Raw genomic sequence first — 14,933 nt, forward strand, 5'->3', positions numbered from 1 at the left:
AATGCGCCCTGTCGGCCGTGATACGTGAGATTTTTTTCAAAATTTATGCACACACAGAAGTAGGTCAAATCGATTCGGAACCGTCAAATCGTATTACTTCGTAACTGTTGCCCAAACCTACACGTTTCCGAAGTTTATCATTTTTTACAGCTGGGATTGTTAACTTAAAAATTGGTAAAAATTCTCAAAAATGCATTCCGTCGGCCGTGATACGTGAGATTTTTTTCAAAATTTATGCACACATTCAAGCAGTTCAAATCGACCCAGAACTATCGAATCGTATCACTTCGTAACTGTTTCCCAAACCTACACGTTTACAAATTGTTTCATTCTTCCCAGCTAGTATTATGAACTTGAAAATCGGAAAAAATTCTCAAAAATGTACCTGGTTAACCGCGATACGTCGCATTTTTTTGCAAAATTTATGCAAACATTTAGATAATTAAACGAGGGAAAGCCTGCGGCTACGTATAGGCTATAGGTTGAGGTCGAGGTCTTGCGAGAGCTTCGAGGTTCTAGCCCCATAAGTGCCTTGACCGAGAACAATAAAACGAAGCGGGGTTTGTCCGCATCCACGACGAGCTGGAGAAGAGGAAGAAGAGGACGCCTCTGCGACGATGAGGCTCGAGAGGATAGCGCGCAGGATGAAGAGGACGAAAGCCGCGGTATAAAGCGCAACGAAACGAAGCCCGGAAGCGGGCTAAAGATAACTGGGACCGGCTTGTTCATGCCTTGTAAATTCGCCGAGCTCGGGAATCCGCTTCGATGCGGACAAGCCCGGCCCGGCCCGGCCCGACTCGTGCTGCCAGAAACGGGATCTGCTCGCGCGTTAACGAGCGGGGCCACGCAGTTCTTTACGAGCGCGACCGACAGAAGAGGGGACCCGTCACGGGCAGCACGCAAGCTCACCATTAAAATTCGATCAGATAATCTTATTTGCGCCCCGATTAGGCCGATTGCTTCACCCCTAACCTCGGACCACTAATCCCCGCGGTGAACGCTCCTGCCCTACGGAGGACAAAGGTGATGGTAACAAATGGCGACCCTGTTCCACGCTGGATTGTTCGGAATTTCTCTGAGCGGAGAACGCGAGGGAGGCAATGAAATATTTACAGATGCCCGAACTGCGGAGTTTATACTTCCCGCCTTGCTCGTAGGTTAGACGAGTTACGTGCTATTCAAACGCCATCTATGTCTGTCTACGACGTGAGTCATAAATTAGTCCCCACGATTTTTCTGCTCCTTCTTAATTAGTATTTAACCGATAAGAAATTTCAATTGTTTAAATTTGATCAGGTTATGTCAAGGTTATTTCATAAAATTGCAATTGTTAAAATTTAAGAACAAATTGATTTTCGTTAGAAAACCAGGCTATGCCAAGGTCATGTCAAGGTTATTTCATCAAACTGCAATTGTTTAAATTTAAAAGTAAATTGATTTTCGGTAGGAGACAAGGTCATATCAAGGTTATGTCAAGGTTATTTCATCAAACTGCAATTGCTTAAATTTAAAAACAAATTGATGTTCGATAGAAACCAGGTTATGTAATTAACAATTAAATTAAATGTTACGTGTGCTGTTTGCAATTTGGTTTTATATAAATTTTTCTCTTCCTTGTTCTAAGATCTTTCGATATTATGATGTTGATGTTACGTTAATGATTACACTGCTCATGAAATTATAGCACATATTGAGGTTATGATATTGCGGCCAAAGTGTTTTAATTGAACAGCTACTTAAAATCGTAGGCTGATTTGAGGTTAGATGTTGCGGTCAACGTATGCTAGCTAAACTACTCTCGGATTTGTACAATTTTCCGAGGTTATGATGTCGCAGTGTACGTACGTTAACAAAACTGCACCTGAAGTCGCACAATTTGTACAATTGAAGTTGTACAGTTTTACGATGTGGTTGCGACGTTGCGGTAATCGTTATCTTGGCTGAACTTCACGCTGTAGAATTTCTTTGGGTTATCAACACGTGCCGACGGAACTGCTCTTGAACTTACACGATCTTCTGATATCATAAACGCAAATCAACTGAACTGCTCTTGAACCTGCAACATTCTCCGAAGTTATCAACATGCGTCAACTGAACTGCTCTTGAAGTTCCTGGATCTTTTCAGGTTATGTACGCACGCCTAGCTAAACTGCTCTCGAAGCTCCGCGATATTTCGAGGTTATGGCGCTGCAGTAAACGTCTTAACGAACGAACTCCCGGCAGCCCTTGGTAGAATAAACGATTCAAAATACGAAATTCTGAAGGCAGATTCTCGATCGGAGGAGATTGCGCAGTCGGGTTTGTTGGACAAATGGCACCGCAGCGGACGGAAGACGATGATTGTGCCGGACCGCTATCGAACAATGTATCGCAGCCGTGATTCGCCGTGAACAACGCGACGAGAGCGGTGGAACAACGGCGCTCTCGCCGAAAGGTACAGCTCTGGGAGTTTCTCTATCTGGCATGGACGAGCAGTGTCTGTTACGCGGCGGCGATTCGCGCGTAAATAGTTTTCCAGAAACGTGTACAGTCGGAAGTTCCGCGTTGACGCGACGCGGCGCCCGGCGAGTTCCTCTCTACACTTCTAACAACAATTTGCTTTTCAGGTGACCTTAATCTAGGAAATGGCCACTAAGGGCTGTACTCCGGGCGAAACGAAACCCGGACAAACTGTCGGGAAGCAAGCCGGAGCAGATTAGGCGGGGATGGGGTGCTCGCAGACGGAAAGTTTTCACGATATTGTCGCGGTTTGTCGCCCGTTTTTTAACCCCTCGCCAATCTGACGCTGGATCCTGTGGTGGTTAGTTAAGATATTTACTGATCCGCGAACTGGATTTTTGAGAGAAATGTCACCGAGCGTGCTCAGGATCGTTTATAATTTTATTTAATATAATATATCTATTTATTATTTAATATATTATATATATTATTATATAACATATTATATATATTATATATGTTATTATATATATGATTATATAACATGAATATATAATATTATATGTTATAATATATATTATAATATATATGTGAACTGGATTTTTGAGAGAAATGTCACCGAGCGTGCTCAGGATCGTTTATAATTTTATTTAATATAATATATCTATTTATTATTTAATATATTGTATATATATTATTATATAACATATTATATATTATATATATGATTATATAATATGAATATACAATATTATATGTTATAATATATATTATAATATATATGTGAACTGGATTTTTGCGAGAAATGTCACCGAGCGTGCTCAGGATCGTTTATAATTTTATTTAATATAATATATTTATTTATTGTTTGATATATTATGTATATTATTATATAATATATAACATATAATATTAATATATAATATTATATAATACGTGTATACATATTATTACATATTTTATAATATATTTTTTAAAGCACTTGACCAATCGAAAAATATTCCGCAATGTTAATTCTTCTGAATTATAGATTCAACTGTTTGTATTTTCTAATGGCAGATTAGAACGCGCATACAACGTGGGGACGTGTTCCAAAAATGTCGAACGATGCACATTCATAGCAGAAGCCACGCAGTCACATCAATCCCTCGGATCTCAATAGCTCCTGTTTCTTTCGTGAAAATTCAAGGACAGTATAGCCAGTTTTTAGGAGCACTTTGAAGAGCTGTTTCCTTATGAACTCTACCCGGTTATCTGATTCGTCGTTGGATAGCGCATAACTGGGATACAGAACGAATCGGATCATTATCCAACAGGTCCTGGATTTCCAGCGGCCCATCCGGCACCGGAAGCTCGAAACGACCGGTATTCGCTCGACGAGAACGACTCGGAGGTGCACGAATAACCGGTGGAAGTGGGTCAACGACTTAACCAGATTTGCCGAGGAAAACTTTCTGAAAATTGACGGAGGACGAGGTCCGGGAAGGAAAGAGAGAACAGCGCCTCTCCCTCTCTCACTCTCTCTCTTCCTCTCTCTCTCTCCCGCCGGGGACCTCGTTGTCGCCTCTCGCAGGACAAAACATCTTCCGAGGGTCTGGATGGTTTCTTACCTCCTTGTCGGGAGCTGAAGGCACCGGTGCTTCCAGCGATGATTAGAAGCAGCAGCGGGCTTAATAAAGCTCTCGAGGATGGCAGCATCTTTCCTGTACTCCTGCCGGCGCCTGCGCGTCACGGGATCCTTTAACCGGCTTCCCTCATCACAGCACCTCTGCGAAAGAAAAAGGATGAATGATAACGAGCGGCTCGAGAAAGCTCGATTCCCGTCTGCCCGGCCCGCTCTATCCGTCCCGGGTGCCTTTCTCTTTCCCTGGAACGGTGCTCCAGTTTCGTAGAGCATGACCGGAAGTTGAGATACGCGGCCCGCGATGTCGTCCACGGGAATCTTGGCGTTTTAAGTTCGCCGGGAAATGCGAATACATGCTCCAATTCCGAGGGAACTATTTGCTGGGAAAACTCGGTTATACGAACCTACGATGCCCGCCGACTTTATTTGCCGATCACGTTTCACGCGCAAATAGGTCAATCTGAGAATCTACATACCGGGTCTACTGTATTTGTTTCATGGATCAGCGGAGATCTAACTCGGCGCCGTGAGTCCGGCAATTTAAGGCATGCGGCAATCCCAAAACGGACTCGCAAACATAGTTATCGTTCTCGCTTGATATAAAATAGAATACAAAGCCGATGTATTTTATAAAAATTATTATGATTATTATTCAAATTATTATAATTTATAATAATTTTGTCTTAAACATTTTTAGACTACTAATAAGATAAGAATCAATGACAAGCTTCTTATTAGATTGCAGATTTTATGCATTCGTAAGGAAATTTAATAGTTGTAGTTTATTCTAAAGTAATAGAAAGATTAAAAGAATGTTAGAAAGCCAGTGTATTATATTCCGATTTGTTAAAATTATTAATCTTCTCCATAGGGTGACTTTTGTCGCAAAGTGCTACAGCAATATGGAGCAATCCTACCGCCAGTAAGCAGCAACTGTCAGACATTGAGAGGACTGTAGAGTCACCGCTAATTCATCAGTTGGTTGACTCATCAGTTGTAACCATTGACTTTGAGTAACTACGGTCATCGCTGAAGACTCATCGGCAGTACCCAGCAAGCGCCCGCCGCTCAGAGCCTCGAGCAATCTCTCATGACCCATCGGTAGTACTCAGCAAGCACTCATCGTTCAGAGTCTCGAGCGACCGCTCATAACTCATCGGTAGTACTCAGCAAGCGCCCGCCGTTAAGAGCCTCGCGCGATCGCTGATGACTCATCGGCACTACCCAGCAAGCGCCCGCCGTTCAAAGCCTTGAGCGACCGCAGATGACTCATCGCTAGTACCCAGCAAGTACCCGCCATTAAGAGGCTCGAGCGCCCGCTGATGATTCATCGGTAGTACTCAGCGGCCGTCAGACTACGGTCACCGGCAGTAGCCAGCAAGCGTGAGACATTGGTCAACTATATTCCCCGACCGCAGCGGAAAGGTAAAACTTGGAACTAGTTCCTAGGTTGTTTCTATTTCTCGCAACTGACAAAATGGATCCCTATTTTGCATCAAAATTCGCATTCTACTCCACGTCTTCAATTCAAGTGGAAACAAGTGAACGGATCTTCGCCGGATCCAATCGTCTCTACCCAACCGATGCGATTGTTCAAGAATCCTCGATACAAGGTACCCAAGGATGGCGGAGTGGCTCTCGGGGTGCTCGAGAAAAAGGGCGCACGATTTCGCTCAGGGCACAAAGGCGCGGAAAAAGCTGATCTTTTCTCGTGCAATTAGCCTGGCCGGAATCGGTCTGGCTCCTAGCAGATCGCTGCGACGCTAACGACGCTCGAACACCTCTCGTCCTAACGAGGCCCAGTTATCGAAACAAATTTCGGCGCATTATGCGCCCGGGAGGAAAGGAGCCCCGGGTTAACCCCTTTGTTCCGTTCGTCGATTGCAATTATCCCGACTGCCGGCCGATTATCCGTGTAATTCTTTCGCAGCCGGCAATATCCTGCAGACCGAGGCCCCGTATATTTCCTATTTGCGCCGTTCGCGCCACGCCGCGCCGATCCGCCGAGTTAATGAGCCCGGAACATTTAATCCACCGTCCATTAAGGCGTCAACATTTGTTGCCACCGTTCCTCGCCGGCAGACAGCAGGGTCGGGATAAAGCGTTCGAGAAACCCTGCGATCATCCCCGACGCTGAAAATTGGATGGATCCGATAATCCTCGGCTTCCTATCTTATTGTCTCTCCGCCGTTGCCGGGCGAAATGGTATTTGAAATGAAAAATATAAATTGTTGGATCTGTCGGATCGATTGGCAATCTTCGGGACTTCCCTCCGTACGGTCACGGAGGACTGTGAATGCTGCACCGTTACGTCAGTTTCGGGAACTTCGGGAAGCAATCGCGGTGATCGGGTGTCGAGGCTTATAGGAACTTCCCTATGTAAGGTCGCGGTGAAATAAATGCGGAAACTGCTGAAACTGTCAGAAACTGTTTCTAGTTTTTGTTTTCGGTATTCAATCGATTTAAAAGATAAGCAACTCAATTATAGTACTGTAAAGATTGTAAATACTCCAAATACTGTAAATACTCTCAATACTACAAATACGGTAAATACTCGAAATACTATAAATACGCTGAATACTCCAAATACTATAAATACTCTAAATACTTTAAATGTTGTAAGTACTCCAAATACTCTAAATACTCAAAATATTAGAAATACTATGAATACTCCAAATACTCTAAATGCTGTAAATACTTTAAATACTCTAAATATTCCAAATACTCCAAATACACTAAATACTCGAAATACTATAAATACTCTGAATACTCCAAATACTATAAATACTCTAAATACTTTAAATACTATAAATATTCTGAATACTCCAAATACTATAAATACTCTAAATACTTTAAATACTATAAATATTCTGAATACTCCAAATACTATAAATGCTCTAAATACTTTAAATGCTGTAAATACACTAAATACCCTAAATACCCTAAATACCCTAAATACCCTAAATACCCTAAATATTTTAAATACTCTAAATACTATTTTACTCTAGTATCCCATAGTACTCTAGTGCTATAAACATACTACTGGAAAATTCATTGAAAAATTAATAAACAGAACCACAGGAACATCCAAAATGTAATCGTCGGAGGGGGCAGGAAGCGAGCGGGCAGAAATTCGCAGCTAAAATTCTACTCCACTCTCCGGAAAAAGTAAAAAAAGGAAAATCATCGAACGAACAAACTCCGATTCGGCGGACGCGGGATCTCGTAGCCGGAAAAAGTGGTAGTCGTGAAAAAGAAAGTGGTTTCGAAGTTGCCTCATTCCGGCGAATGGCACTGATTATCCTCGAGACTTCTCGAACTCCCTCGGAACGATCGGGAGCGGCTGGCTTGCTCGGGCCGGGCTCGGGCTCGGGCTCGGGCTCGCGCTCGGGCTCCGGCGCGTTCGACGTATTAATTAAAGGTTAATTAGCCCCGTTATTCATCGGCCGTTTATTATATTCGAACGACTAGTAATTGTCCGTTGCAATCTCCCCGGCCGTTGCTGCGGGCCTCGAATGAAAATGTAATAAAATTTCGTACCGATTAACCGTCGCGATCCATTGTTTCGCGTAACAAACGCCGCCCCTCCCGCCGCGGCCCTTGTAATGTACAACGCGAGCCGGTGAAATTTCAATGGCGGAATAACTCAACGGCCGGGATCGCGTGTCCCGGGAAAAAGGCAGACCGTTGATCCGACGTGGATTTTTGCGTTCGTGACGCCGGTCGATCACCGGTAACCGGCTATTTTTAACCCGTCGTTAGGGCTGATTAGGCTGGATCGCGAGCCGATCACCGTTCGAATTAAAATCGCCGGGCACCGAAGAGCACCGTTTCATTTCCCGAATGGCGGAAGTTCGAACCCGCGCACACGTGAACGTGCAACGGTCGCAAATCACGTGAACCTGGTCAAAACTCCTAAACATGAGTTCTCCTGTATATGTATATACAGGGTGAGTCACAAATCAGTCCCCACGATTTTTCAGCCCGTTGCGACGGTCTGACAAAAAAATGTTTTCTGTCAAAGTTAACTAGTATTTAGTCGACAAGAAATTGCAATTGTTAAATTTTTTAAATAAATTGATTTTCGATGAAACAACAAGGTCGCCGTTATATTTTCAAGTGAAACTAGATAATTTTAACTTTATATTATTGTATATATATATTATTTATATTATTGCGAAACGAATTCAACGATCTGTTACACGATGACCTTTGGATGATATTGTCATGAATTGTCATGAATCGATTGCATGTAAACATAAACAAATGAACGTAAACACAATGCTCACAATGCACAAATGTTCATTTATTCAATTTCAGACCTCACGCATGAAATATAAGAAAAATTGATGTAAAATCAAATATCGTGGCAATCGATGCATGGCAATTTTTCCGTCAATGTTATCTGAAGGTCATCATGTAGCAGGTCGTTGAATTCGTCTCGGCATGGCCCACAACACTGTGAAGATAAAATTACCTGGTTTTATTTAATAATATAACAGTGATCTTAGTTTTCTTTATCGAAAACAATTTGTTTCTCAATTTAAACAATTGAAATTTCTTGTCGGTTAAATACTAATTAACTTTCATAAGAAACAATTTTTTATCAGACCATCGGAAGGGGCTGAAAAATCGTAGAGATTAATTTGTAACTCACCGTGTATATGTTTATGCTTGAATGAAAAAATTCGTCAAAACATTTCTTCCGGAAACGTTCGTAATAATTTCAGTTACCGTAAGAGAAAAAAATCAGAAACCAATCTTGCACTAAAAATCAGAGTTTTCCTGCAGGAGAAGTTCGCGCAACGGTGCTCGGACTGAACGCAAAAAAAAATCTGACGTCCGAAATCCCTGTGAAAATGTGGCTTGGCTCGGCTGAAATTGCCGGTCGCGTCCGGAACTCTGATATCCAATCTCGACCGACTCGAAACAGAGGGGGTCACCGAGAGATTACCCCATGAGCCTCGAATCGGGGCCGGCCGCTTTATGGTCACGTGGTTGAGGGACACTATCATTGATATTCGCATCAGCTATGTGTTTGACGGTTAATACATATAATTGTGTCCATAAAGATAGTTAGTCCCATGAACGAACAAAAATGGCACAGTAATTGGTCACACAGTAACTGGCTCCACTACCCTTTGGGGTACGTTTCGAGTAGACTACCTATGGCTGTCAACGAAATCGTTAGAAATATCGCTAACTCGATGTATACGCAATTATATACAGGGTGCTTCATAATTATATTAATTCTGGAAGTAAGGGATTCCTGAGGCCATTTGAAGTAACTTTTTCCTTAGCGAAAATGTTCTACGAGTCTTCGTTTACGAGTTATTAACGAAGAACACGGACCAATCGGAGAGTGCGCGCGGCTGACGCCCCGCCCTCGCGACCACTACCGCTGAGTCAGATGGCCGGCGCGACGCGGCGTTGGTCACAAGGGCGGGGCGTCAGCCGCGCGCACTCTCCGATTGGTCCGTGTTCTTCGTTAATAACTCGTAAACGAAGACTCGTAGAACATTTTCGCTAAGGAAAAAGTTACTTCAAATGACCTCAGGAACCTCTCACTTCCCAAAAGGGACACAATTTCGGGACACCCTGCATATTTCAACTCTACATTTATTAAGTTAATTACGGTAAATCGACACCACTATCCTACTCATCTTCGTTGTTTCATTCATCCATTACTACCATTGACAACACACTTCAACGTCATCTGAATCGGTGATTAGGGAAAGCTTCTAAATAATTGGCCTTCTCCCAAGCGAACCAAATGACGTAAATGGCGCCGAATATCTTCAACTCTCTCGCGTCTTCTTAGCTCGAAGCTGCGCGGTTTTGGGTCGGTAAGGGGAGACTCCGTGCGATCGTGGACTTCTAGGGGAGGGGGCCCCGGGGAGCAGCGCGATCAGAATTCACCTGCAGCCCCTCGCCGTAATTCACCGTGACGATCCAGGGGAGGACCGGTTCGCGAGAAAATCATCGTCGGCTACGTGCTCGCCGGCAAAAAGGCTCCCCGCGTCGAGCGAACGCTTTTGTTCGCGTACGTGTGCAGATAGGGCCCTCCTACCCCCGCGCGACCGGAGACATGGTTCTACGGGATTCGATTGTTGTGTCGGAGTACGAGGGGAACGGGCCGCCGAAAATACAGGTCGCTCTGTCGGTCTCTGCAACTGCGAAGCGATCATTTGGTTTTCATTGAATTCAAAAGAGCGCGGAGCTCTCGGGCGCCTAATTAGTAGACCGTGGATTTCATGGGACAGCGGAGCTGGTTGCTGTATTTTTAATAAAGAGTAAACGAAATGAAAGAATGAAAATGTTTGATGCGTCTCGGACGATGAATATGAAAGTTAATTATGCTTGAAAACGAACCGAAAGTACGGCAATTGATCACCCCGTAGAAACTAGCTTTTGTTAAACAAAATTTGTTGTTAAAAAATTGTTATTGTTAAAAAAAATTGTAGTTGTTAAAAAGTTATTGTTATGAAACAAAAATTATTATTAAAAAATTGTAAAACAAAAATTATTGTTGTTAAACAAAATTTTGTCGTTAAATAAAAATGATTAAATAAGTTTTGTTAAACAAAAATTGTTGTTAAAATTTTTTGTTGTTAAATAAATATTGTTAAAAAAAATTGTTAAACAAAGATTGTTGTTAAACAATTAACAAAAAATTTTGTTGTGAAACAAAAATCGTCTGCACTTGTCGCGAAATAGAGCAGCCGCGTAGACATTTATTTCGTCGCGTAATTATTTTAACGAGTCGATAATAATGCAACGGTAGTTTCGAATTCGTTAAATGTTTTTACCGTTTCATATTTCATCTAATCGTTTCTCGTAATGAATGCATCAAAATGTACAGTCCGGTTGTTACAAACAGCAATTCGTTCTCGTTGAAGTTTCTTTTTTTATCTCACCGTTGGTTAATTTTTATGTTGCAGAAAAATACACCGTCGACTAATTAACTTCATCCACGTTGGTTTCTTCGACTTACTCTATATTTCTAACAATATCGCAACACCGAATGTGCATTGTATATAACCGAGTCATTTAGGTTGCTTAAAATGCGTCGAAAATTCGATATAGCTGTTAAATATATCTGTCCGTGGCTGGAGTACAACATTTGCAGCGTTGTCGACTAATTAACCGTGAATCATAAATCAGGATCACCCTGAAATTCGGCGCGCAGATTACTCTCATCTACTTGCAGGCTCGATTCGATTGTTTAAGTGTGAAAACAGAAGAATTGTTATATATTGCGTGTTTTATTTATTATCTAGAAGTGCGATATTAAACTCTCATACATTAGCCAAGACAAGTGTGTCATATTTAATTAATACCCAAAAGAATATATAACGCGAATATAGTTTATTTAATTAAAACCCAATAGAATATATACCGTGAATATAATTTATTTAATTAAAATATATATAGAACAGTAGAATATAGAATAATATATAAAGAGAGATGTTGTTCTTAAATCTCCTAAGGCTGGATCTGCTAGACGCTGATCAATTCTCTAGCTGACTGACTGCTATAGCTTTGGATGACTCACTGGAAGTACTCAACAAGCATCCAGAGACTACGGTACCTCTGATGACTCATCTGTAGTACCCGGCAAGCGTTCGGCGGCTACGGTCACCGCTGGTGACTCGTCGGTAGTACCCAGCAAGCGTTCGACGACTACGGTCACTGCTGGTGACTCATCGGTAGTACCCAGCAAGCGTTCGACGACTACGGTCACTGCTGGTGACTCATCGGTAGTATCCAGCAACCGCCTGACGTCCAGTGACGTCACCGCCACTACTCAGTGTCGCTGCTACCTGCTACGCCAGCCAGCAGGTGGCTACCCTCTTCGCTACTGCCTGATCCGTCATCGATTTGTATTCATACCGTTCCCAACCGTCCTTACGATGTCCCCTAAGGCAGGTTCCGCTAGATACTGGTGAATCCTCTTGCAGTCCCAGGACAAAATGTTTCCTCTCCTTCCATCCAGTCTTTCGTCATCAACGGAGCAGCCAAATATTGAAAGATGTAGTTAACCTGTCCGCCATTCATGGGCCAAGCTGTAGGCAGTCGAGCGACGCCGAACGGGTAGGAATCGGACGCGGCGGAGTGGGGGGCCGGGCATGAAGGTGGTCGCGGAGAACGAGAGAATTTAATTTCTCGGTAACATTACACCTTAGGAGCCTTATTCCAGCGGCTTTGTGCGCCTCCGGGGATGGCGCAGAGAGACACTCGATCGCAGGACTCCATTTGCGGTTTAGCATAATGGAAACCCAACGCGCCCCCGGGGCCAACGCGGGCTCCGGTCTCCTCGCACCCCCTCCCCCCACTCCACCCACCCGCCTTTTTTCTTTCCGTTCCGGTGCGGTGTCTCGCAACGCTTTCCGGCCACGTTCCGCCGCGGGAAAATAAATAAGTTCGGGCAAACGCCGGGAGTGCAGCCGCTTCATCCGCCGTGACCGTTGATGGACCCGTGGTTTCCTCTCTTTCCTATCCGGTTGCCGATGTTCCTTGCGATTCCCCGGCCTGGATACGACCACTTTCCAACGGAATTGCTCGACGTTAAATCTGTCCGTCGGTATCCATACTGATATCGATTGCGCTGCACGGTAAACACCGTAACTATTTACTCGCACATAGTTTGGTAAATATTTACATGCGACGACTTGTCACTGATTTCGACGACCTTGACGTCATTCAGCGAATATATGTCAGCTTAGCTTAGCCCATGTTTCCGTCTTACCATCGTTGATCCTTTTATCGAATGTTGCATAAATAATCGTCGATCCGATCTGCTAATTAGAAAATAAAAATTCCGATCGGACGTACCTGACTTTGGGTCGAAAAGGACCCAAACCTCGCCAACAATACCAAAATGTAATTATGGAGCTGATATTGTAACTTTAGACTTAGAATCAATATTTTCTGCTGTAAAAGCGTTGTTCCATCATTTATGTAAATAAATAGAGAACGATGTAAAAATAATCTCAAATTGTTCCGAAGTTTTCACTGTTTTCAGCTTGTTATTATTCTTTTTCGTAATTGTTTTTATAAAAAACGAATGTATCTTTCAAGATCATCTCACAAAATGCCGCACCAGCACATTCGTCGTATACGTTTCAGAGGTTAGGTTCTGCAAATTAAATTCTTTTTCACATTTTCGACGACATCGTGCGAAGTTTCGAATTCCGGTGAACTTTTTTGGAGAAGGTGGCAGCGCGTGCGACGCGACGTCATCGTATCGGCTCGATCGGGATACAAGAAATTCGAAACTCGACCGTGGAACGACGCAACGCGACGCGAAGCAACGCGCCGCGGCGATACTCGGAGCGTTTCGAGTTTCCACGCTGGAACTTCGTTAAGTATAAATATTGAATCTCTATCAGGACTCCCGAAGTTCCACGCCTGGTTAATTTGACAAGCCGCTTTGACACCGGCGACGCCGCCGGCTCACTGCTAAATGAACGTCACAAAAGGAGGAGCGCTCCGTTTGTTTATTTGCCTGCATCAGCGGCGAGCAAACGCGCGCGCGCCCGAATGTTTTCGTCGACGTCTCACGTTTATAACGTTCGCATAATGTCTCGTCGCCTGTGTGCACAGCGTCGACTGCGATCCGAGATCGTTCGCGGCACGATGAGATTATTTTTCTATCGGGTGACGCGATTATTTCAAAGTCTTATCAGATTTATAATAATTAGACATCTATGCGAAATAAAAATTGTCTGCATTAGTTGCAAGAAATAAAAACTAAGTACTGAGTTAATTCGTTCTACAGGGTGTCCTATAATTATGTCAACAGCCGGATAGAGGTGATTCCTGAGTACATTTGAAGTAATTTTTTCCTAAGCGAAAATGTTCTACGAGGCTTCGTTTACGAGTTATTAACGAAAAACGCCGACCAATCATAGAGCGCGCGTGCCCGGCGCTCCGTCCTTGTGACCAATGTCGCGTCGCGCCGGCGGTCTGTCGCAGTGGCGGTGGTCGCGTTGGCGGGACGTCAGCCGCACGCGATCTCTCATTGGTCAGCGTTTTTTGTTAATAACTCGTAAACGAAGCCTCGTAAAACATTTTCGCTAAGGAAAAAGTTACTCCAAATGACCTCAGGAATCGCCTCTTTCCGAATGCTGACATAATTATGGGAAACCCAGTACAATGACTTTAATCAACTAGAAATGGTTAAAAATTCTTTAAATCTTTCTTCGAATTTAAATTGCAATCATGCAATTGCATCATAAATGCATAAAATCTGCAGTCTAATAATAATTGTCGTTTGGCTCATCTTTGTGCTTTCGACTGCGGATTTTATGCATTTATGACAACAATGAGTATTTATAATGCGAAACGGTAAAAAGATCAAGAACATTTGATGGTGTCAGTATATTAATTTCGGCTCACTAAAATTATTGATGACTATTTCTCGTTGCAGAAGTTTGTAAACATCGATGAAAGGGTGACAAATGTATATAAGAAACTATTATTATTAAGAAATTATATATATATATATATATATATATATATATATATATATATATATAATAGGGTCTATATAAATATATATTGCATATAAATGTAAATAAATAGAAATTATATTAATATATGTTACATATAAATATAAATAAATAGAAACTATATAAATATGATATAATATAAATATATATATATATAGTTTCTATTTATTTGTATTTATGTATAATATATATATATATATTATACATAAATACAAATAAATAGAAACTATATATATATATAAGAAACTGTTTTGCACAGTTTCTTTATGGAAAAAAATACCAAAGAGCGCGTTCTAGGCTATAATACCCTCTTAAGGACAACGGACGGGGGTGAACGACGTAGAACGGGGCGAGAA

At 42.5% G+C, this 14,933-nt stretch overlaps 1 protein-coding gene across 1 annotated transcript in view; it reads right to left on the bottom strand.

Moving 5' to 3' along the window:
* Positions 1–14,933, bottom strand: part of LOC117225809 (uncharacterized) — a 692,652-nt gene that overhangs the window by 333,248 nt on the left and 344,471 nt on the right. The window contains exon 3 of the mRNA XM_033479585.2: positions 4,050–4,207. Within this exon, the coding sequence (XP_033335476.1) occupies positions 4,050–4,137 (88 nt within the window). The 5' untranslated portion in view covers positions 4,138–4,207. The remainder of the gene's footprint in view (positions 1–4,049; positions 4,208–14,933) is intronic.

Source organism: Megalopta genalis, chromosome 14 (genome assembly GCF_051020955.1).
Source record: "Megalopta genalis isolate 19385.01 chromosome 14, iyMegGena1_principal, whole genome shotgun sequence".
Taxonomy (NCBI): Eukaryota; Metazoa; Arthropoda; class Insecta; order Hymenoptera; family Halictidae; genus Megalopta; species Megalopta genalis.